General features: G+C 45.0%; 1 protein-coding gene across 3 annotated transcripts in view; it reads right to left on the reverse strand.

Moving 5' to 3' along the window:
- Window positions 1–847: 847 nt before the first annotated feature.
- Window positions 848–23451, reverse strand: part of ARPC2 (actin related protein 2/3 complex subunit 2) — a 125092-nt gene continuing 102488 nt past the window's right edge. The window contains exons 9-11 of one of the 3 annotated variants that reach the window (XM_078679256.1): window positions 13341–13441; window positions 1959–2089; window positions 1069–1320 (exon numbers count right to left, since the gene is read on the reverse strand). In XM_078679256.1, the coding sequence (XP_078535382.1) occupies window positions 1972–2089; window positions 13341–13441 (219 nt within the window). In that variant the 3' untranslated portion in view covers window positions 1069–1320; window positions 1959–1971. Of the gene's footprint in view, window positions 1321–1958; window positions 2090–13336; window positions 13442–23451 lie in introns of those variants that run through there. The other 2 variants (XM_078679257.1, XM_078679258.1) reach the window with 2 other exon arrangements.

Consider the following 23451-nt stretch of genomic DNA (forward strand, 5'->3'; position numbering starts at 1 on the left):
ATGAATCTCCAAAAGCTCCCAACGGCTACATTTCCAACACGAATAAGCTGGCCCGAGGCTAGTGCTCAAGATCTGCACCGTGTGGGAAAGTTACTAATGTGCACACACAGGCCGATCAGTTCTTTGGAGACTTAAATTGGAGTCAAATTATTCTTATACGGGGCAGTGCTTTTCTGCACCATTTATGGCTACTCTATTTTTTAAAGAAAATTTATTACAATGGGATCTTTGTAGTGCAGGGACTTTGTAATTTCACAAAAATATTTGCAGCAGGAGTCCCTTGCAATTAAAAAAAAAATCCTTGGGAAGGAATGTGTTCACTAAATCATTTGGGCAGAGATAATACATTTTTTATGAGCACCAATGAAGATATGATGGAGTAACGCAACTTCCCCAGTTGCGGCCAAACGCATTGGTGGCTAAGCATACAAACAGCACTACAGCAGAACCCAATGTAATCATATCAAAGGTCCATGCTGTAGGTGAGCCCTTCCTTTCACATCAGTTAACTACACAATACAGAGGCATTGCTTCAGAAAAGCAGGGACACTACCGGTGAAACATCATAACAAACAAGAAGGAATGGCTAATTTGTCACTGTAGTCCTGGATAGACTTTCAAACTCCGTGAACGAGTAGGAACACTACTGAAGCCAAAAGAGACTTGTGGCAAGCATCACAGATAGACACATTTACAAGATACATTTCGAACTGACCGGATCAGCAAAAAGGTTGCTCGTTAGAAACGGAAGGGCTTAAAAACAGACTGAATGAATTGTAGATATGCATACTTAAATAATAGTAGATCATCTTCAACGACTGAACAGAAACAAGAAAATAATACCTCCTGAAGATAGAAAGATCTGCTTTATTATTTAACCCCAAAACCTTACGTCTCATTTTTTTGTTTTTTTTGTTTTATAGATACACAGAGTTTTTAACTCCAATATTTAGAAAACATGTACATATATGGCATTATGTTTGTGCGCAATACTGAAACTCATGGCCGGCAACGTAATGCAAAAAAGCAAAAGCGCATTGGAAAAAACCCACAAAGATAGAAAAGAAAGATGATCAAAATGGAATTTACTTTAATGTTTCTTTTTTTTTTTTTTTACTCTTGAGTCCTTGCAAGCACAGCTCGTCCTGAATTTATTTCCCAAAGTGGCATACAAAAGGGATCCGATTGGTATTGCGTTCACTTGGGAGCCCAAGACTGGCATCGTCTTTAGGGTTGCGATTATCGGATAGCAAGTGCTCCAGCATTTGGTCGTGTTCTCCTGCCCCTGAGCAGCGTCAACGGGCTGCAAAGGTCTTTCCCCTGTTGAAAGAGTGATAGAAACAGTCAGTTAATGCTTCTAATACTTTTGATGTACAATCTGTAATATCGTCCTCATATCCTTTTGTTCCAAGCCCCACAATATTGGTTCTTTGATGCACTGTGTGTCTAGTAAATCTGGCATGCTCTTTACCTGGGAAACAGCGCACCCAAAATATTTAGGGATCCTAGGAATCAAACCAATAAAGTACGATTAAAGTCAGTGGGAAAAGGGTTCAGACCAGCCTATGCGAGATTCAACAGCAGTTGGTGTGAACTAGTCTTTGAAGAAAGCTTGTATTTTGGGTCAAGATGTATTCTTCTTCCTCCTGACTTATTTACACTACCCTACATACATATGCCTAGAGTCCTGCTTTGAGGCCAGTGGAACAAAAGGACCCATATTCAGAAACTGCTACTTATAGGAGCAGGTATCACTGGGGATGATACCTGCTCCTATGCCACAGTGGCACAGGACATCTTGTTTCTAAAACTGCTACTCACTTTTCTGCTGCTGTTTAGGTTTAAATAGAAGCTGCTTGTGCTGTCAACGAAGGTGCATGCAGAAGCACAAGCTTCCTTTTTTGCTTCTAAACCTTCCTGAGAGTAGCAGCAAACCTCATGTCCTCATTCCTTTATACCTATCTGCGATCCTCATCTCCTGGCCTTAACTGCACTGTCTGCCTTTAGTTTGCTTAACGATGTGACCAGTCTAGCACCATTGCTGCACTGATGTGTGATGCGGGGAAAAAGCCGGGAAAAGAAGTAATTCCTGTAGAGGAGAAAAGCAAGAAAACAAAGCATATTTTGGCTTAGGGTGGCAATCAAATAAAGAAAATCCAACTTGTTTAGCTAGCTTGAGTAAGTAAAAAAGATGAAACAACATACTTACCTGGAACATAATTTCTCTAATGCTGAAATCTGAGCAGGGCAAATCACTGACAAGCATGGATTTAACAGTGAATGTGGGAAACTGCACCACAGCACTCGTCATCAATGTGGGCCCATGGTACCTAACCATGGGGCCACATTGATGACACAGTAGGCCATAACTAGGACTATCCTTCAAATAAAAACACTATCTAGTGTGCACCAGCAGAAAGTGTAAGCAGATGAATCCAACCGCTATACAGTTCCAAGGTGATCAAAGAATGAAAAGAAGCTAACAAACAGTCCTACCCAAAATGTTTTCATCCAGCATTAAGGAGCTTGTAACACAGAAAGATCAAAGTTGGTAATGCGGGCAGTAAATAAGTATAGGAAACATGAAGCCGTGATATTTACCTTAAGGGTGAAGAATCAGTTTGTTCTTGTAGACCTACCTACTGATCAGCTGCTGGTCTTGTAAGTCTGGTATGATCCCTCTGGAGAATGTCTATGCTTGGCTGTTTTGTACAAGGCAGGGGGACTTTAAAGTTTGATCACGCCTTTGTAAGAGCCGGTGCAGAACTACAACTGTGGTGGTGATGTGGTCAGATTTTTTCATTCCAAATAAGAGAAGCTGCATAGATTTTGGAAGTGTATTTGTTGCCTTGGTTTGGAGTAGAACATAGATCCTGCTACAGCAGCCCAGGCATGATATTCAAGGAATAAAGCAATCTATTGATGAGGATTACCACAGAAGGTGCATGTAGTAGGTTTTTTAAAAACACAATTCACTTGGGTGATGAAGACTGCAGTGGCATTAAATAAAATCTTGATGAAATGAAAGTTCAGCTAAGGTGCTGATGCAGCACCCATGATTACTGAATACATAAACTGGGAGGAGAAGCCTTCGCGGATCCTGTCAGAACGACTTAGTCAATTCTTAGTCACAGTTATTAATCATCCATCTCTGCACCATACAACCTGCCACTAAATGGTGGGTCTTTCGGTCTCTTACACCTACAAATAATTTGTTAGTAAATTAGTTTTTTGATGCTCCGCTGTAGTGACAAGAATAGGTCTGTTGGCATAAACATTATGCAGTAATGAAATACCCTTTAGGGCTTAAGTGTATGGATTCTCTTCGGTCTCGGGGCGATGATATGAGCAGAAAGTGCAGGGAAAAGTGCAGTGAAAGGGCATAGTAGCATGCTCACAGTATAGAGAAAGCTAAGAGAATTGTACGGCTCACTCAGGCACAGCCCTACTGCTCACATTATACTCACTATACCCACTTGGAATCCCTCTATATTTGTTCATTTTCTCTCTCCTTCTCTCTAGACCAATTTGGATTGAGAAGACAAGTGGGGAGAATGGATAGATGAAGAATAGGTGAAGGCCTAGCTGTACCCGAGTTATTAATTTAAGATGGATTTCCTTGTATGCTCGCAGATCTCCATTTTCCATCTTTGTGAAGATTAACTAAGGATAGAACTGCCAGGAAGGAAGACATCAATAAGCACTCAGCCAAAACAACTTCTCATCATAACCTCACTTTATTGTTAACTTTGGCAAAAATGTTCCGCCTGTATCCATTTTTCATCGTCTGGTGGGTCATTCCATAACGTTTGTGGTAGAGAACAGGGCTTGGAAAAAGGCACATGGTAGATCTATGGCCTCCTCCTGTGCTTTGACAGCCTACACCATTTAAATCCCATGGCCATTTCTCTGGAAGCTATCTCTGTCACACTTAAAGTTTTTTTCTATTTCTCGCTCTGCTTTTTCCCCTCCCAATCTTCCCTTATAATAGGTGAGTTCATGAAGGCCAAACGGTCACCAACTCTGGGGAGGGAAGGTCTTTGAGAGACAAGAAGCTTTTCACCATGTCAGGTAATGGATGCCTGAGAAAGGTTGAACAGATCCTATGTGCAAATACATAAATGGCGTGAGGCATGGATATTCAGAGCGTCGTGCCTGATATACAGGACAGGAGTGGAGTCTGGTTCAATCAGTCTGAGAAGTAGGAATTTTGAACCCGGGTTGATGCAGCTCTGTATCTTCCCATCGATCACCTGCAATAATCTAAACTTTTGCACCGCCTGAAGAATAATCACCTGTCCTCCCCCTACAGACGTTGCCAAGGTGGATGGATTATTGGGGTAGTTCGCGCACTAACTCCACATTCTGATAGTGATCTAAAAAGACTAAGCTGGTGCCCTCGTCGAAAGGGAATCACAAATCAGCTGCTCCAGGTTCTAGGCTTTTCTGTGTCTTAGCATCAGAAAGGACTGTTTCATAAACTTTTTTGAAATATATTTTGGCAAAGATGAGCCAAGGATGACCCTCCAAACTAGCCCGGTGTCCTGTACAGGAGACAGTACAAGGAATGAATATGCTACTTACCAGTATGCATCTGTTCTTGGCATGTAGGGCTGCTGACATTCATATCTATAGCATAGATCGCCGCCTAGTGTTGGGTCCGGATGATTGCACATTGTTGTCCTGGAAGAGTCTTCGAAGTATCACAAGATAGGTGGCTCCTGCCCTGGACTACAGTGCGCATGGGCATCGACTCCATCCTTAGATTGTTTTTAGCCATTGCGGCAAAGATGGAGTGCAATAGTGTAAACGATGACCATGCTTAAGAGTAAGTGTAAGAAGAAGAAGTCTGCAACCGCTACGGGCGCCGGGGAGGAGGGCGGGCGACATGAATGTCAGGAGCCCTACATGCCAAGAACAGATGCATACTGGTAAGTAGCATATTCAGTTCGAGGCATGTGGGTTGATGAATTCATATCTATAGCATAGAATACATAGCAGTCCCCCCACTAACGGCGGCCGCCCGTGCTAGTTGCAGAAGTTTGAAAAAGTGTTCTGAGAACAGCCTGTCCTACAGCTGCCTGCTGTTTGGAATGCACATCTACACAGTAATGTTTAGTGAACGTATGTGGTGTAGACCATGTGGCTGCTCTACAAATGTCTTCCAAAGGAATATTGCCTAGGAACGCCATGGAGGCCCCCAACTTGCGTGTGGAGTGGGCCCTGGGGGGGACCGTTAGAGTGCGCTTAGCTTTGTGATAGCAAATCTGAATGCACTTCACGATCCACCTGGCTATTCCTGCTTTGGAAATGGGGTTGCCTTTGTGCTGGGCTGAGAAGGCAACAAAGAGCTGTTGTGTCTTCTGAAATCTTTCGTCCTGTCAATGTAGTACATTAACGCCCTTTTAACATCAAGGGTGTGGAGCATTCTTTCGGCTACTGTTTCAGGGTTTGGAAAGAATGCGGGCAGTTCTATGGTTTGATTAACATGAAACTGCGACACCACCTTTGGAAGAAACTTAGGGTTAGTGCGCAGCACCACCCTGTTGGAATGAATTTGAATAAATGGCTCTTGTACAGTGAGTGCTTGCAGCTCACTAACACGCCGTAGAGAAGTAATGGCAATGAGAAAGGCTACTTTCCACGTTAAGAATTGAATCTCACAGGAATGGAGAGGCTCAAAAGGTGGGCCCATCAACCTGGTGAGGACCACGTTGAGGTTCCACACAGGAGCTGGCGGGGTCCTGGGGGGGGATGATGCGCTTCAGCCCTTCCAGAAAGGCTTTAATGGCAGGCACTCTGAAAACAGAGAGATGCTGCCTGTTTTGAAGATAAGCCGCTATGGCGGATAAGTGTATCCAAATGGAAGCATATGCTAGATTGCATTTGTAAAGATGCAACAAATAGCAGATGATATTAGGAATGGATGCATCCAGCGGGTTGATATTGTGTTCATTACAGTAAATGACAAACCGTTTCCATTTTGCTGCATAGCAAGCTCGGGTAGTGGGCTTTCTCGCCTCCCGGATGATGTTCATGCATTCAGGAGGCAGATTAAGGTAGCCAAACTCTAAGACCTCAGGAGCCAGATCGCCAGATTGAGCTGTTGCGGATCTGGATGCTGAATGTCGCCATGGTTCTGCGTCAAAAGCCTGGGTGTGAGGCGCAGCCTTTGATGCGGCACCACGGAGAGTTCTAGAAACGTGGTGTACCATGGTTGGCGTGCCCACATTGGAGCAACCAGGATGAGCGTCATCGAGTGTTGCTTGAGTTTCCTTGCCACCAGCGGGATGAGAGGTGCTGGTGGAAAAGCGTACGTAAATCTGCCTGACCAGTTCATCCATATCGCATTGCCCTGCGACTGTGGGTGAGGGAACCTGGCGGCAAAGCTTTGGCATGTTGCTTTTTCCTTTGTGGCAAACAGGTCTATCTCTGGATGACCCCACTGCTGGAAGTACGGGCGGAGTACTGATGGATGTATCTCCCACTCGTGCATTTGGTGGCTGTACCTGCTGAGCAGATCCGCCATTTGATTGTCCTTGCCCGGGAGGTGTTCCGCCATGAGGAAGATGTTCCTCTGAATGGCCCACTTCCACATGCTCTGAGCCAGATGAGACAGCTGTGGAGAGTGTGTACCTCCCTGATTTTGGATGTAGTACATGGCCGTCATGTTGTCCGTCCGGATCAACACGACTTTGTGGCACAGATGTACTTTGAATGACATGAGTGCCATGAAGATTGCCATCAGTTCTAGGTAGTTGATGTGCATCTTCTGTTGCTGCGTTGTCCACAGTCCCTGCACTGTGTACTGGAGCACATGAGCTCTCCACCCTTGGAGAGATGCGTCCGTCGTCGGGATAATCTGTGGCACAGGCTCTTGAAACGGTCGGCCCTTGCAAAGGTTGTGTGGGTTCCACCAATGCAGAGAGCTGTACGCCCGACCGGTCACCAACACTAGGTCTTTTAATTGGCCATGAGCCTGATTCCACTGACGTGCTAAGCACTCCTGAAGCGGACGCATGTGCAGTCTCGCATGCGGGACTATGAAGATGCAGGAGGCCATCATGCCTATCAACTGCATGAACACTCTCGCAGGAAGTGAGTGTTGTGGTCTGAACTTTAGGATTAGCGACTGGATGTTGCCTATCCTCACTGGGTTTGGCTGAGCTGTAGCCGCCAAAGTGTCTATCGTCGCGCCCAAATACTGCCGCACGTGGGCTGGCTGGAGGTGCGACTTCGGATAGTTTAGTGAAAACCCCAAACTGTGAAGAAGGTGAATGGTGTGGGACATGTCGGTCGCGCATTGCTGGGCTGACTTTGCCTGAACAAGCCAGTCGTCCAGGTAAGGGTAGACATGGACGTTCTGTCTCCTGAGGTGCGCCGCCACCGTCGCCAGACATTTCGTGAACACTCTGGGGGCTGTGGTCACCCCTAAAGGAAGGACCTTGAATTGGTAATGCCTGTTTTGAATGGTGAACCGGAGGTATTTTCTGTGGGAGGGGTGGAGTGGGATGTGAAAGTAAGCATCCTTGATGTCTAAGGTTGCGAGGAAATCTCCTTGGTTGAGCAATGGAAGAACCTGTTGCAGTGTTAGCATGTGGAAGTGTTCTGAAAGGATGTACTGGTTCAGGGGCCGTAGGTCCAGAATTGGTCTGAGCGACCCGTCCTTTTTCGGGATTAAGAAGTACAGGGAATACACTCATGTGCCTTCTTCCTCCACTGGCACGGGCTCTATCGCGCCTTTTTGAAGCATGGCCAGAACCTCCTGCTGCAATAAGTGCAAATGCTCTTGTGACATAGGACGGTGTTTTGGGGGCATGTTGGGTGGAGTGGCTGTTAGCTCTAAACAATAGCCGAACTGGATACGTTTCCTGACCCACCTGTCTGTGGTGATGGACTTCCACACTGACAGGAACCGTTGGAGTCTCACCCCGACAGGTGTTGGATGGTCGGGGGGCAGTGACAGGGAGTCACTGTTTGTTGGTGGCAGAGGAACGGGAACTGTTGTTGCCTCTGCCTCTGCCTCTGCCCTTGGAGCTGTTTCCTCGGTATCCTCCTCTACCCTGCTTGGGGTAGGATGATTGCGCCCCACCTTTGTTGAACTGCGTCTGCTGTGACATTTGGCCTCTGGTAACACCTCGATTGCCTGAGCAACGAAAAGTGTTGCCTCGAAACTGCTGGGACTGGAGAGCCCCCATGGATTTGGCAGTCTCAGTATCTTTTTTAATCTTTTCCAGGGTGGTATCTACCTCTGGACCAAATAACCTGTCTGGGTTCACCGGCTGGTTGAGGATGGTAGTCTGTATCTCAGGTTTGAACCCGGAAATTCTGAGCCAAGCCGGACGCCTCAACATCACGCTAGTGTTTACAGCCCTTGCTGCTGTATCAGCTACGTCTAGTGCACACTTTATAGCAGCGTTAGAAATGAGCTTTCCCTCTTGGATCAGCATCTCAGCTCCCTCTTTGTACTGATCTGGCAGGTGTTGCAACAGGGTCTCTAGGGTGTCATAGTGAGCCCTGTCGTATCTGGCCAATAGTGCCTGCGTGTTGGAAATACGCCAGATGTTGGCTGCCTGAGCTGCTACTCTCTTCCCTGATGCCTCCAGCACTTTTGACTCTTTGTCTGGGGGAGGAGCTTCACCCGTGGTTTGGGAGTTTGCCCGTTTGCGGGCATTAGAGACCACCAAAGAGTCCAACGGCAACTGGCCCCTTATGTATGTTGGATCGCCAGGTGCCGGCCTGTATTTCTTCTCAATCCGAGGGTTAACAACCCTTGACCTTGTGGGCTCCTTAAAAATGTCCGCAGCATGCCTGAGGACCCCTTTGAGCATGGGAAGAGTCTTCACAGTTTTTTCAGCAGTGGAGAAAGTGTCAAAAAGGAACTCCGCCTCCACAGGGTCAGCATGCAGATCAACATTATGGTTTTTGGCTGCCCTCTCAATCAAAGCATGAAATGCTGTTGAATCTTCAGTGGGAGACGTCTTGATGTTGAACACCTGGGGGTCAAGGGCTGCCTGCTGATCTCCTTGATCACCTGGCTCCACCCACGAGTCCCGTTGCTCATCAGGGTCCATGTTGGTGGGAAAATTGTACCCCTCATCCTGCTCATCCACATCCCCGCCATCAGAATAGGTGGGCGAGGGTGTTGCACTTCTTAGAGTCTGTGGAACAACCGGCTCAGTCAAGACAGGTGTGTCCTCTGCAGGCTTTTTGCGCTTCAGTGGAATCCTAAAGGACTCCAAAGGTTGTGATGCCGTAATCTTCCTTTTGTAAAGGGACAGCCTTCCGGTGTCGGCATCGATAAACTGCTCAGAGTGCTCCGACGAAGCGTGTGGTCGATGCTGCTGGCCCCCAGCCGGGGGAGTTATGTTCGACACCACCGTGTCCGTGGACACCGACCGCGGAGCAAAGGCCTTCAGCGCCACCTTAGGCGGTAGCGTGAAGAGGAGCGGCGTGGAAGCCTGTGTCGTTTGGGCAGCTTGCGTCGGTGCGGAATGTGTCTTCGGTTCCGACACAGAAGCCTTGTCTTTAATTCGTTTGAGGGAGTCCGAGACCTGCTTCGTAAAGGAAGCGGATGGTTTCGCCAACCCGACCGTTGTCCTCGGTCCGCGTCCAGGAGAAGATCCGAGCGTGGACGCCTTCTGTTTCTCCGTCCGAGGCGCAGGAGCATCCTTTACTGGTGCGCCAAGATCTTTGACCACTGCCGCAGACTGCTTCGGATCGGCAGCCTTGACCTTTGGCGTCGGGGTCGCAGACTTTGACGCCGCGCCCTTGGTAGACGTAGTGTCGACAGGCCTTATGGCTTTTGGCTGGACGGCCTTTCCCGGAGCGGCCTCGATCGCCTTCTTGGGCTTCGGGTCGACTGTCTTGCTCGACACCGATTCGACGGCCTTCCGTGAGCCGGGCTCCTTGACCACTTTCGGCGCCGTGGACGGTCCGACAACTTTTCAGCCTAGAGGCCTCCGAAGACGACAGCGTCGATGGGGGAGCAGACGTCTTCGGTTTCGATGGCGCGTCGGCCATTTTAGTCTTCGTCGACACCGTTGGTTTCAGTTTCGGTTTCGATGTAGACAATGGCGGCTCCGCCGAAGTGTCCGTAGCCGGGCCGGAAGGCGGGGTCGTGGATCTTGGTGGAAGGTCTTGGGTAAGGCCATGTGGCGATCCCTCGACCCTAGCCATAGTAAAAGTACGAACGGGGTATAGCTCTTCCTCTGAGCTATCTTCCATGGCCCCGTAGGCCTCGTCGTCGTCCCCTACCTCGTCGACGACGTCCTCCACGTCTTGGCCTTCAGCGTCCGCTTCGTAGTCGGACTCGACGACCACCGATGGTGGTGAAACTTGAAGGTGATCCTGCGGCTCGTCCGCTTCTTCGTTGACGAAGATGTCTACTGGTGCTGGAGCCGAACGCTGGGCCTCGAGGCGCGCCGAAGCCTGATGGTCTTCTTAGATCGAAACCTGGAACAGGCCATACAGTTGGCCTCGTCGTGGTCCTGCGACAGGCATTTATTGCAGACTGGGTGAACGTCGATGTGTGGGTACTTGGATCCACACACGGGACAGCGCTTGAACGGACTCCGCTCCATGCCGTCGAAGTCTTGCTGCGTCGACCGGGCCTCGATCCCGAAGAGTCACGCGACTCCCCGGATCTCTGACTCGAAGAGTTGGAGTAAGTGGGGCACCGAACGCAAACAATACCGACCGATCGAAAAAGGCCTTTTGGCCTGCAAAAAGTTAGTTTTGATCGATTCCGAACCGGAGTTAACGAAATCACATCCGAACCCAATGGCGGAAAAAAACAATCTAAGGATGGAGTCGATGCCCATGCGCACTGTAGTCCAGGGGAGGAGCCACCTATCTCGTGATACTTCGAAGACTCTTCCAGGACAACAATGTGCAATCATCCGGACCCAACACTAGGCGGCGATCTATGCTATAGATATGAATTCAGCAGCCCACATGCCTCGAACACAGTCAATTCTGAGATGTGCCGACTGTAGTCAGGACCTTTCTATACATCCAGGTTCCATAGATTTCATAGCGGTCAGTACTTCTGTCTCTTAATGACCTAAGCCGGAACAATTACATGCAGACTTAGCAAGTGTTTTGGCGACACTCTTATTAAGAGTGAGGTAGACCGTTGCAAATTGAAAATGGGAGGAAGTTTAAGGACAGCATGTGTGGTCTGATCATAATAACACTACTGAAGTGACCATAGATTGAGCACCTGGTTCAACTCAGAAATGTTGTCACAGTTCAGGTGAGATGACGCCAGATGGTCCTCCTTAGCAGACTATACTGTGACATGCTTGATCAGGCCAGTCTGCCTATCCAACAACGAGATATGACCAGGATAGGGAGCCTGTGGAAAATGAAACACATTACCCTTTATTCCTAGAAACAAAGTCCTTGGAGTCCAAAATCCAATAGGATCAAAAACTCTGAGAAAGAAAGACTGCCAGAGAAAGCAAATCTTGAAGGATCCTGGAGTGCAATTCTAAACAACACAACCATCACCACTAAGGAGCAGCTTCTAGAGACCTGCCAGAAACAAATTCATCAAAACCTGTATAGGTAGCGGTTCGGGAACCTGCAGAAGAAGCTGGTTGGCAACAGAGCTGGGAGAAATGTCTCCTAGAAAGGAGTTCAGCGTATTAACCCTGCAGTCATTTGTGACTGGAAATGCCCGAAATGCCCTCTACCTAGTTACAGGCGTTATTCTCAACAATGGTGGATTGAGAAGCTGTATTGAACATGCTGGCAGAATTCAGAGCCTCAATAAAGCTACAGGTAAGAGTATAGTAATACAATTACACACTGGGAAGAACCTACTGTCTGCAGTGAATTATAACTAAAACAGTTTCCAAACAAGGCAAAACAAAAAGCGAAACCCTGGTATATTTTTCCTGATTGCGGAATAAGCAGATAACCACTGGTGTGCAGTAATGTCAAAAACAGGATGGCAGATTGGACCAACAGCTTTGTTGCACCATACCCAGAAAGCAACCTAAAGTATACCATTACTTATCCCCAAATCCCTGCGAAAGGTTTAACACAATGAAAGATCACGTGCTTTTTGACTCCATTTGTGATTTTATATTCAGTACTCCCAAATTCAGTTGATGACAAAACTTTGTTCATGAAAACACGCACAATATTTTTGCAATGGAAGCGGTGCATATTCGCCAATAGTTATGCCTAAGCGTGTCAGGCAGTTCTAACAACTGTACGATTAGTTAGGGGACTCAACATTAGTTTCCTCTGATAGAAATGTTTTGAAAAAAATAACAAATTTAACAATGTGTTAGCATTTTCAAAGCGAGAGTTGCAAGTTTCTTTGAAGGCACGTCTATTTTGAGATACAAGATTGTACCTGTGCAGCGTATGCCTTACCCTTAAAAAGAACTGTCTGATGCCATGGCCATTCAGGTAATTGGTGTCACCAGTAATACTTTTATCGTTACTAACTACCAACAAGGAAGGTTTTGCTGCCACACAACGTTTTTCCCCACTAAAGGATATTTTTATAGTACATGCTCTTATCAAATTCTATTTGGAGCCTAGAAACACTGCTTGGGATGATAAATCATAGTATAGTCTACAGAGATACAATGCTCGATGTAAACTTTTACTAGTAACAATAGTTTTGCATCTTGTAGAAGGTAAAAATTAACATGCTTTGAATGCCTAAAAGTTTAGTGCTTATGGAAATTACCAGTTCCGATGTCCTAAATTAATTTAGCATTTAGGATGTCTACAATCAGATTTAGCATTGGAAGTCGATCTTGGCATTGATAATAAACACATTTTTTGTTTAAGGGCAATGCTTGTCCTTGCTGTCTCCGTGGAGAACATTGGAGGTTTAGTTCTTGCATCTATTAACGTCAAAACATTTAGATTGTTATCCTCACCCCCAATTACAACAAATCCAATCAGGAGCCAAAGACTGCATAGTTAACATCTTTTTATGTTGATATTGTTTGCTAATAAATCCATCCATGCAGAGTTGATTTAAATACCTTCTATTCTACAGTTTCTGATGCATCACCACATTTATTCTTCTCAGCAAACAACAAATGACTGTAATGTGGTGACTATGTATTGGATTTTGAAAGAGTCCTCTAAAGTGTGCCCTTTTTTTGTCCCATTCTAAAAATCTGTACGGTGGCTCAATGTATTTGACAAACTGCACATTTTATACAACGCTCCATTATTCTTGCATCCATGTTTTATTGCTTTCTATATACAAGTGAACTAGAGCGGAGCATCCAAGGCCATACCGTGCAGGATCTTGAATTGTCTTGAAGTGGCATCATTTTTGCCCTGTGTCCATTGGCACTTACGTTATAGTTTTCATCTCCTTCTTCTCAGCATCTGGACGAGCGCGGTTCAACACCTTCAGGAAGTCGGATGTCTTTGCCCTCATCCGTGTATGAATATAAGCCTGAATTTCAATACATACAAAACACAGCATTACTAATTTACTCTAACAACTGTTAATGTCCAAAAGCAAACCCCAATAGGGCATCTTCATAGTAATGCAACAGAGGGATACGCAAGAGGAAGTTTTTTTGACTCAACCTGCATATGTATTTGGTACATGTGCATGTTGTACTTATCATGATGTCTCTTTAAGAGCATTGTTATTTTCTAAATGTATTGTGTATCAGTTTTGTTCTAAATCTAGATGTTGTGCACTTGGGAGTTGACTGCCTGGACTGAAGGCAGTTCCTGTGCTGTTGCTACAATAAATCCTTATGAAATATCCTTGGAGTGCATGGATTTACTATAGTTCTAATAAATCACTGCTTTCGTTCTTTAGCTATTAGGGGTGGGTAAGCCATTAAAAGTTCGAACCTGGTGCCTCTTGTACCCTAGAGCCTAAAACAAGCGGAGTTTCTGATCGCTTCTGCCTGTTATTCATGCTCTAACCCAATATATCAAGTATTAAATAAAAACCCTGGATGTAAAATAGGAGAGGGAAAGAGATAACGATCAAGTAGTTGAATAGCACAATGTAAATCGGAAAAGCCTTAGCATATTTCCCGGTGCCCTAGATTGAAAAAATGTGTGATCTTAGACAAATATTTTATTTCACCATGCTTCCTTTGGGAGCTCACATATTTCAAAGTGCTCTCAGATGCATAAGGAAAAAGGAAGCATAGTGAAATAAAATATTTGCCTAAGTTCTCTTTGCCTAAGATGGGCATCTCTTTTCCTCTCCTCATCAAGGTTTCTTATTTAATACTTGCAGTGTGCTGCATAAGCTCCTCTCTTGGGTCTGATATAAACAGACTATAATGTTGCTCTGTAAAGGAATCTAGGCCACATTAAGGGTGCACATGATAACGAACTTGCCTCTTAATTCACTATTGACATTGTTGTCAAGACGGGGCGTAGGAGCATGAATATTTTTAAGTTCAAGTTAAAAAAAATGTCCTGACCAATAAATAACTCAATTCAGAGATATAAAGAGATATAAAGAGATGTACTGAATTTAAACGCTTTTGCATGTTAGAGAATACACTTTTTAGAATTTTCAAGAGTCTTTAAATTATTTTTATATGGTATTTGTTGTTCAATCTTTTTAGAGCCCAGCCAGAATCTTGGCTCAATTCTCTCTGCTAATCTGTTTGCTCTCATATTTACAATCAGAATCATACTTTCTATTAAAATTCTAGGTAAGTCACGTTATCTCTTCATGTAGGAGACATAATACTGAGTGATTAGTTCCTATATAATCGACACCAGAAATGTGGTGAGAGGGAATTGCCCGGAGCAGATTAAGTGCTTTGAATGTAGAGATGAGATGGTGTGTAAGCGTAAATCTTTCGAAATCTCTTGCGATGTATGTGCTTTCCGACAATTTAATTTAAAACTGACCACATAACACATAGTATACCTCCACGATTCCTTTATAATCATAACTCAGTATTTTCCATTAACAAACACTTCCAAGTTGTTTTCCTCAAATTTACCTATATTATAAATATTTAGATTAATGAAAGGAACACTTTACTAAATTGACAGTTGGATTAAATGAATACACAAAACAGCCTAAATACACCACGAAAGAAGGAAATCAATTAAAAAATAAGTACTGGAGATCAATGTACAAAACTAACAATCAGATGACTGATAACTATTAACTGATCTTGGTAAAACACTAATCACTTACTAAGTGTTCTTCTAGGGAAGATACTTAAATGTTTGGGAAAATACACCCTACATTAACATCTGTCTCAGTGATACAATATGGCAACACAGAAATAGAAATATTAATACCACTTTTTTACATTGCCACATCATTTCAAGACGTTAAGCTTGGACTTTCATTTTATAATCTAATATGTGTTGGGTGTTGCTGTCTGGTTTGCTTCTGTTGAGCCAATTAGCACGACTTACCTTTGAACAACAGAAAAGTCAAGCACTGGAAACATTTTGTCCTAATGGCTTGGGAAAAGTGAAAACCCTACCACATATTCAACACATGACCCAAAAATAGCTATGACTTACAGGGACACCTCTATGGTAACAGGGCACACATGTACCATGTCTTCTGTCCATAAATTCTTGAATAAACATAAATCTGACAGGTTTTGTTGTAGAACCAGATGTATTATATTGTAATTGCATTTATATAGCGCTTACTACCCCTGACTAGGCGTCAAAGCACTTTTTTAGGCAAGTAGCACACTTCTCAGGAACCCATTAAGATTAGTGGTGAATTAGTATAGTGAAATATGAAAGTGATTTGAGTGGTGGATATGCTAGTCTGCTATTTGGATTGAAATGGAATAGTGACCTTATCACTTTGGATTGCGAAGAATAGTGGAGGGAAAGAAGAGGGAAAAGGTTTGCATTTTTATAGCGCTTGCTACCCCAGATGAGGTGTTGAAGCACTTTTCGGTGAGTAGCACGCTTCTCCAGAACCCGAACAGGATTTGTGGGAATTAGCATAGGGAAATATGCAATTAATTTAAGTCGTGGACATGTTAGTCTTCTATTTGGATTGAAAAGGAACAGTGGAGGGATAAAAGAGGGAAGGGTCTACTGTGGTTCTGAAAATCTGGATTCATATAATAGTACTGGACTCGAGAATAAAAACTTCGTCGAAATAGGACGAATTTGGTATCAAAAGACCGAGAATGACGAGTACATCATGTACATGTATTTTCGGCTTATTCGAGTGACGATTTCACCTCGAAATCGTCATTTACATTCTAAACCCTTAGCTCCCATTTACATGTTGCCCTTTACATAGGCCTTAATCCAGTTGAATTTGATTCCACAAGGACACATACTCCTTAATCGACTTCTCCCTGACCTCAGTACAAGTTAGAACCATTGCCCCAGGCCGAACTCGTTAGGTCAGTTCCCTCCCAGTGGCCGAGCAAGATAGCATCTAGGCTCAACCAGCCATAAAACCATTTCAGCGCGCACACCTGCCATATCTCGCTCACATCTTTTCTCCACTCCTTTTCTTCACTTGCTTTATGATGGGGAGGTGACCGTTTTTATTAGGGGTCCAGCGATATCTGATGAAATGTTGGGCCTTGCCGGATGATTTGTTATGGGCAGCACGACGTGAAATATGTACATGTCATCATGACTCTGCTTTTCTTTTGTAACAAGTAACTATAAATGAAATACCACAAATTCAAAGAATGTTTTGCCCAAGGCTGAAAATCATGTATAAAGAGAGAAGCCTGACTTCGTGAAAGTGTGCAGTCTCCTGAGAATATACCCGTATTGTACTTCTAGGACCCTGTTACCTTGGTTGCAGCCAATAAACTAATCTTTGACTTCACCTAGAAGACTCTGAGTTTCTGTAGGTCTGACTTAGGAAGAACCAGAGGTCTCTGGGTGTTGATTCCCTGACACCGCTGGGTTACCGGTTCTGTGCCGGTTCTTAAAAACCCAGTACCTCAATTGGCGCCCAGCGTTTGGGGCGATTCCAGTGGTACCAATCAGCCTGAAGATCGTGAGGAAATTCCGGAGGAGGGCCCACCACCTTATCGACCCCTGCATGTCGACGTGGTCCGAAGGTCTTTGCTGCGAGGTTCCCCGCTTCCCGACGGCTACAAGGACTGCTGCCCTGGCTATCGCCCGGATGTTGGACCCTTGAAATTTTCGGTAGAGCGAAACACTGGCACGAGTCTTCTGGTGACGCCATTGATATTTTCAGTTAAGTATAAGTGGAGCGTCTCCCAGTCCTTAGTTGGACTTACTTCGTGGTATCTTTGGGATACAAAAGGTTTTGTATTGGTACTTGCAAGCACCATAACCGAAGGACTCGTGTATTCACGAGAAATATCGTAATCGATAAATCCTTTGAAGTTTTGGAACTAGACTAGAGAGCGGGGATGCCTAGTCTTAGACTTGGGAATTTATTTTGTCTTGGTAGTAATAATAGGGACTCCCGATTGGAGGACTCATGTCCGGTTCCTCCAGTTGGAACTCCAACTTACGAGCTATATGTTAAACATGGGGTAGGCCCCATCGTTTACAACGAAATATGGATTAAATACACTAGGAAAGATGGTGTTTTAAAATGGCCCCAATATGGTAGCTTTGATTCTGAAATCTTAGACAACCTTGAAGTTAAACTCTTTAAAAAGAAAGCCCGGCCGGCGATGTTTGACTCTTTCCGCTTATGGCGCAAAGAAGCCAAACAAAAAGAAATTAAATTAGCTAAGAAAATAAAAGAGAAGGAGGACTGTCGATAATGCAAGCTGCCGTGCAGTTTAAAGATAATGAGGAGGAGCAGATAAATGAGCAGTTGCACAGGCAACGTAAATTGGCAATAGATAAGTGTTATCGAGTTTTGCCGTCTCTTCAGCAAGAGGCAGCAAAAGAGCGTGAAAAAGACCCATTAATGTCACAATTATTAAATTCACCACCCCCCTATGCGCAGAATGCCACAGCACCCCCGCAACCTTTAGTTGCACAAGCTGCGCCTCCTGCTCTTCCACAGCACCCACCAGCTGTTCTTCAGCTGGCTCTTGTTCTTCGGTGCAGCCTCCTCCAGGCCCACCGACCACTTCTGTTTCACCTGTGTTTTCTACGATTTTGCCTACTGTACTTTTTACATCTCCTAATGCTCCCTCTACGATTTTGCCCAGTGCCCCCTCTATTTTTCCTGATACCTCTTCTGCCATCTCTACCCCCGCCTTATCTCACCCCGTTTTTTCATCTGTTTGTCCTTCAGTTTCACCTTCCATTCGGCAGAAAATGGCCAGCACTGTTACTAATCTTCTTTTACCTCTTTTCGGGTCGCCTGCTACGACCCCTAACATAGGAAGAAGACAGTTGCGAAGTCAACTGCCTGATTATCAAGAGAGATTCCCTGAATAGTTTAGCTCGGAAATGGGTCATGGACACTGCAAAATATGATGTACAGTCTGTCATGGAAGTCTTCCATCAATGGGAAGCAGCGACACAGAGATATGTTTTCGAACAGATGTGTGTCTTTCTTGGCGAGGATTTAGAAGACAATGATCAAGAATGCATCCCACAAGAGATGTGTCGTGTACGATTTAAGTTTGGAGAAGGTATGATTGTAGGTCCCGATGTGGAAAAGGCAGTTGAAATGTTATTATCATATCGAAGTAAGGGAAGCAGTTCTGGGTCACCATCGGAATCTGGTGCATCTAGTGGGAAAAAGGCACGACAATACCCTATGAGAGAAGTTCCCCCACAATGGAGGGAAGGTGACACAAACGCTAACCCACCTATTCCGCCACATTTCCAACGTGTATGGGTACATGTCCCATGGAAGCGAGCTGAAGTTTTAGCACTCAAACAAACGTTACCAGATCCGCGTAAAAATCCTGCAGGGTACTATAAAGAATTGTCACAAACTGCTGGGTCATGTATAATGAATTTAGCCGATATCGACATGTTATTTGGGAATGTTGTTCCACAGCCTTTATGGGGTAAAATTCGTCATGTGGATCATGACCAGGAATTAGGTGACACGGAATATTACTGCTACAGATGCCCGCCAAGTTGGTGGTGCCAAGCCTGAGCCTTTGATAGCAGAACTCCCTGGTAGAATAGTAGATTACATGAAAACGATAATGCCTGCAATACGCGTAAATTGGGATAAGTTATCTGCATGCAAGCAAAAGAAAGAAGAAACTGTTTCAGATTTCTTCACCAGATTTGAAGAAACATTCATTGACCACAGCGGTCAAGATATGACCACAGAAGGTGGTCAGAGATTGTTTGTCGATAAATTTGTGCACAATCTGCTTCCAGAATTGTGTAGGAAATTAAAAGATTCGGAAAGTTCTTGGGCAGTCTCGTCTTCAGCCCAGATATTAGCTACCGCACAGTACTACGAGAATAGAGACAAAGATGAGAAAGATAAAGTAGAAAAGAAAACTAGAGAACTCAAAACGAAGGTTTTGCTACAGCAAGCCTATCCGCCACGTGGTGGTGGTAATCAAAATAATAATGGTCAGAATCACTACCAAAATACTTTTCAGCAGCCTCAACAGTATCAGAGAAACTCGCAAAGATTCGAGTATGTTCAACCCCGTGTAGGCCCCAACCAGTGTTTATATTGCAAACAAGAGGGTCACTACAAATATAATTGTCCTGCCCTGCCACAACGTACGAATGGAGTTCCTGGCGTTAGAGGTCGTGGCAGTCAGCAAGCACCTAGAGGTAGAGGACGTGGAAACGCCCCTCAGTACACGCGCCCCCTTCCGCCACAAAACTCTATGAACAGGTTTGATCAGCAGAATAACGTATCTGACAGGACCGCTCAATACTATGTTGATGAATATTACACAGAAAATGAGCAGTGGGAGAATAATGATTGCTAGGACAGCCATAGACCAAGAGAGGGAGTTGTTTCAGTTCCAGTAGATCAGAGTGGACCTTACGTTGAGGTGATTACATCAGGTGTGTCAGAACCTTTTCAGTTGGATACTGGTGCTACAAAGAGTTCTATTATGCACTCCAAACTCCCTGGCGCACCTTTGTCTGGCGAAATGAACGTTTCTGTAGGTTTTTCTGGCGCCCCAGTTAGAAATCCGATTTCTGACCCTTTATCTCTTTCTGTTGGTCCTAGTGAATTCGAAGCACCCCTTATTCTGACGACAGGTTGTGGTGAGAATCTGCTAGGATTGGATTTGTTAAAGAGATTGTATGCGACTTTGTATTGTTCTCCTTCAGGAGTACAACTCACTTTAGGCAAGAAAGTGGTTTCTCCTATGTATTTGTCGAGAAATGCACTTCCAGCAGAATTGTCGGTTCTCCCAGATATTCTTTGGGCTACTGGTCCTAATGATGTAGGTCTTTTAGAAATTCCACCATATGTTGTAACATTGAAGTCGAATGTCAAAATGCCACGAATTCCCCAATACAGAATATCTAATGAGGGTGAAAAAGCTTTGCTAGCGATTGTTTACGTGTTGATTGAAAAGGATGTGATTGAAGAAACACGAGGCAATGTTTGCAATAGTCCTGTTCTGCCTGTTTTAAAACGAACTGACCCTTCTCAGCCACCTGTGTATAGATTCGTGATTGATCTTAGAGAAGTAAATAAGATAGTTGTGCCACAATTCCCAGTTGTCCCCGACATTACCACATTATTAACTATGATTCCAGCTTCTGCTTCATGGTTTTCAGTGATTGACCTAAAGAATGCTTTCTTCAGCATCCCAATTGCTGAGGAGAGCAGGGATATTTTTTCCTTTAGTTTAGGAGGTCGAAGCTTCCGCTTTAAACGCGCTCCTCAAGGCTACTGTGAAAGCCCCTCAATATACAGTCAAGCTCTGAAAAATCAGCTTGACACAATGGTTTTGCCCAAAGGTGCCACTCTCGTACAGTACGTGGACGATTTGCTCATCGCTGCGGATACTGAGAAAATTTGTAAAATGGCCACATTGACATTATTGCGTCATCTGTGTGATCTGCATCACAAGGTGTCACTTTCCAAGCTCCAATATTGCCGACAAGAAGTGACCTACTTAGGTCACCTCTTATCGAAGGAGGGAAGGAAACTGACCCCAGAAAGAATTCAGGCAATAGCGAAATTGAGTGTGCCAAGAACACAGAGAGAAGTACGTGCTTTCTTAGGCATTACATCGTACTGTAGACCGTGGATTCCAAATTTTTCGTTATTGGCCAAACCCTTGGTGGCATTAACGTGTAAAAATACACCCAATCCCATTCCTTGGTCTGAAGATTGTCAGAAAAGTTTTCTCGAATTACGCACAGCATTATGTTCGGCTCCTGTGTTAGGTACCCCCGACTACAGTAAGCCTTTCACATTGTATGTCCACGAGAAGGAAGGCTGTGCATTGTCTGTGCTGACTCAGTTATTCGGAGATAGACAGCGGCCATGCGCCTATTTTTCGTCAACTTTGGATCCGGTAGCACGAGCATTGCCAAGTTGTTTAAGGGCCACAGCAGCAGCAGCTGTTTCCATTCGACAGTCTGCTGGTCTAGTAATGAATAATCCACTAATCATGATGGTCCCGCATGCAGTAGACACATTGTTAAATAGGACCAAGACACAGCACTTAACTAGTGCTCGACTGTCCAGTTACGAATTGACGCTGCTAGCGAGCCATGTGCATATAAAAAGGTGCAGTACCTTGAACCTAGCCACATTGTTACCAATTGCAGAGGAGTCAGATGCTCCAGAACAGCACGATTGTTTTCTCACAACAGAGGAAGAGACAAAAGGGAGAGTGGATTTGTTCGACACTCCTCTTGCTGAAAGTGATGGTACATTATGGGTAGATGGTTCATGCTTTAAGCTCCCAAATGGTAACGTGACTACAGCATATGCTGTCACAACTTTGCACACAGTCGTTGAAACTGCGCGAATACCACATGGTTCAGCTCAAGCCGCAGAACTCGTTGCACTGACGAGAGCATGTGTGTTGTCTAAAGGAATGAAAGTGACTGTCTATACCGACAGCCAGTATGCATTGGGAGTGGCTCACAGTTTTGGACGATTGTGGAGAGAACGTGGGTTCCTGACTTCGCATGGAACTAAGATTCAGCATGGTCAGTTGGTGAATGAGCTTCTTGAATCACTGACGTTGCCCCTGCAAATAGCGATCGTGAAATGTAGTGCTCACAAGAAAGTGACTGATGATGTTGGTCGTGGAAATGCATTTGCTGATGAAACCGCTAAGGAAACTCCAAAGAATGTGATGAGCCGAATGTATGTTGCGAGCCCAGAAAGATGGACTGGTGATGTTGGAATATGTGAGGACACGATAGAGAGCGTGAAGTCCATCCAAGCTGAGGCCACGGAGAAAGAGTTAAGCACGTGGAGAGAAAGTACAGGAAGAATGGATGCAAATGGTTGTTGGATTGAATTGACAGAGCAACAGAGATGGTTGTTACCCGATGCATATGTGCCTGCAGTGGTTACAATGGCTCATGGAATGGCCCATATCAGCGTGAAAGGGATTTGCGAATTGTTGGCCCCAGTGTGGAAGAATTCGGGGATTCCCAAGTGTGCAGAGAATGTTGTCAAGAATTGCATGGTATGTCTGAAGCACAATCCTGGTAGGGGAACCCCAACTCCAGCTGGTCATTTTGCACCTCCTACGTATCCGTTCGAGGTTTTGCAGCTAGATTTCATACACATGGAGAGGTGCAACAACTTAAAATACGTGCTCGTGGTTGTTTGCGCCTTCTCAAGATGGGTAGAAGCCTATCCCCTAAAAGACAATACTGCCTTGTCCACAGCAAAAGCCCTTGTGAAAGAGTTCTTCCCCAGGTTCGGAATGCCTAGAATGGTCTGGTCTGACAACGGAAGTGAATTTATGGGTCGTGTGATGAAAAGAGTGTGTGAAGGGCTAGGCATTAGGCAGAAGTTCCACGCTGCAAATCACCCCCAATCAGCTGGATTAGTAGAATGTTACAATGGCACGCTTAAACTTAAATTGGCCAAAATCCAAGCGAGCACAGGTCTTAAATGGCCTGACGCTCTACCCTTAGCACTCCTATCCACCAGAATGACTGTGCATTCGCGAGTGAAACTGAGCCCCTATGAAATCATCTTTGGTCGGCTAGCGAACATATGGGGAGTGCCTAGGCCCACGAAATTCAGCGAGCTGCAACACCCTATTTTGCTTGATTACTTGTATGAATTGACGGCTAAATTGCGTGTCTTATATCAACAGGTCCACAACACCTTGCCTCCGGTCACTGAGACTCCGGGTCACTCCATTGAACCCGGTTCATGGGTCCTAGTCCGCAACTTTCAAAGAACAAGAAACGACCAGCCCAGATGGACCGGGCCTCACCTCGTCCTCCTGTCTACAAGGTCGGCTGTTAGGGTGGAGGGGAAGGCCAATTGGGTCCACGGGATCCATTGTAAGAAGATACCCTTCCCTCTGCCACATGACCAATGGGTCCAGAAAGGAGGCACTGACTCAGAGCGCACAACTGATGAACGTGTAAAAGAAACTAACC

This window comes from Lissotriton helveticus, chromosome 3_1 (assembly GCF_964261635.1).
Source record: "Lissotriton helveticus chromosome 3_1, aLisHel1.1, whole genome shotgun sequence".
NCBI lineage: Eukaryota > Metazoa > Chordata > Amphibia > Caudata > Salamandridae > Lissotriton > Lissotriton helveticus.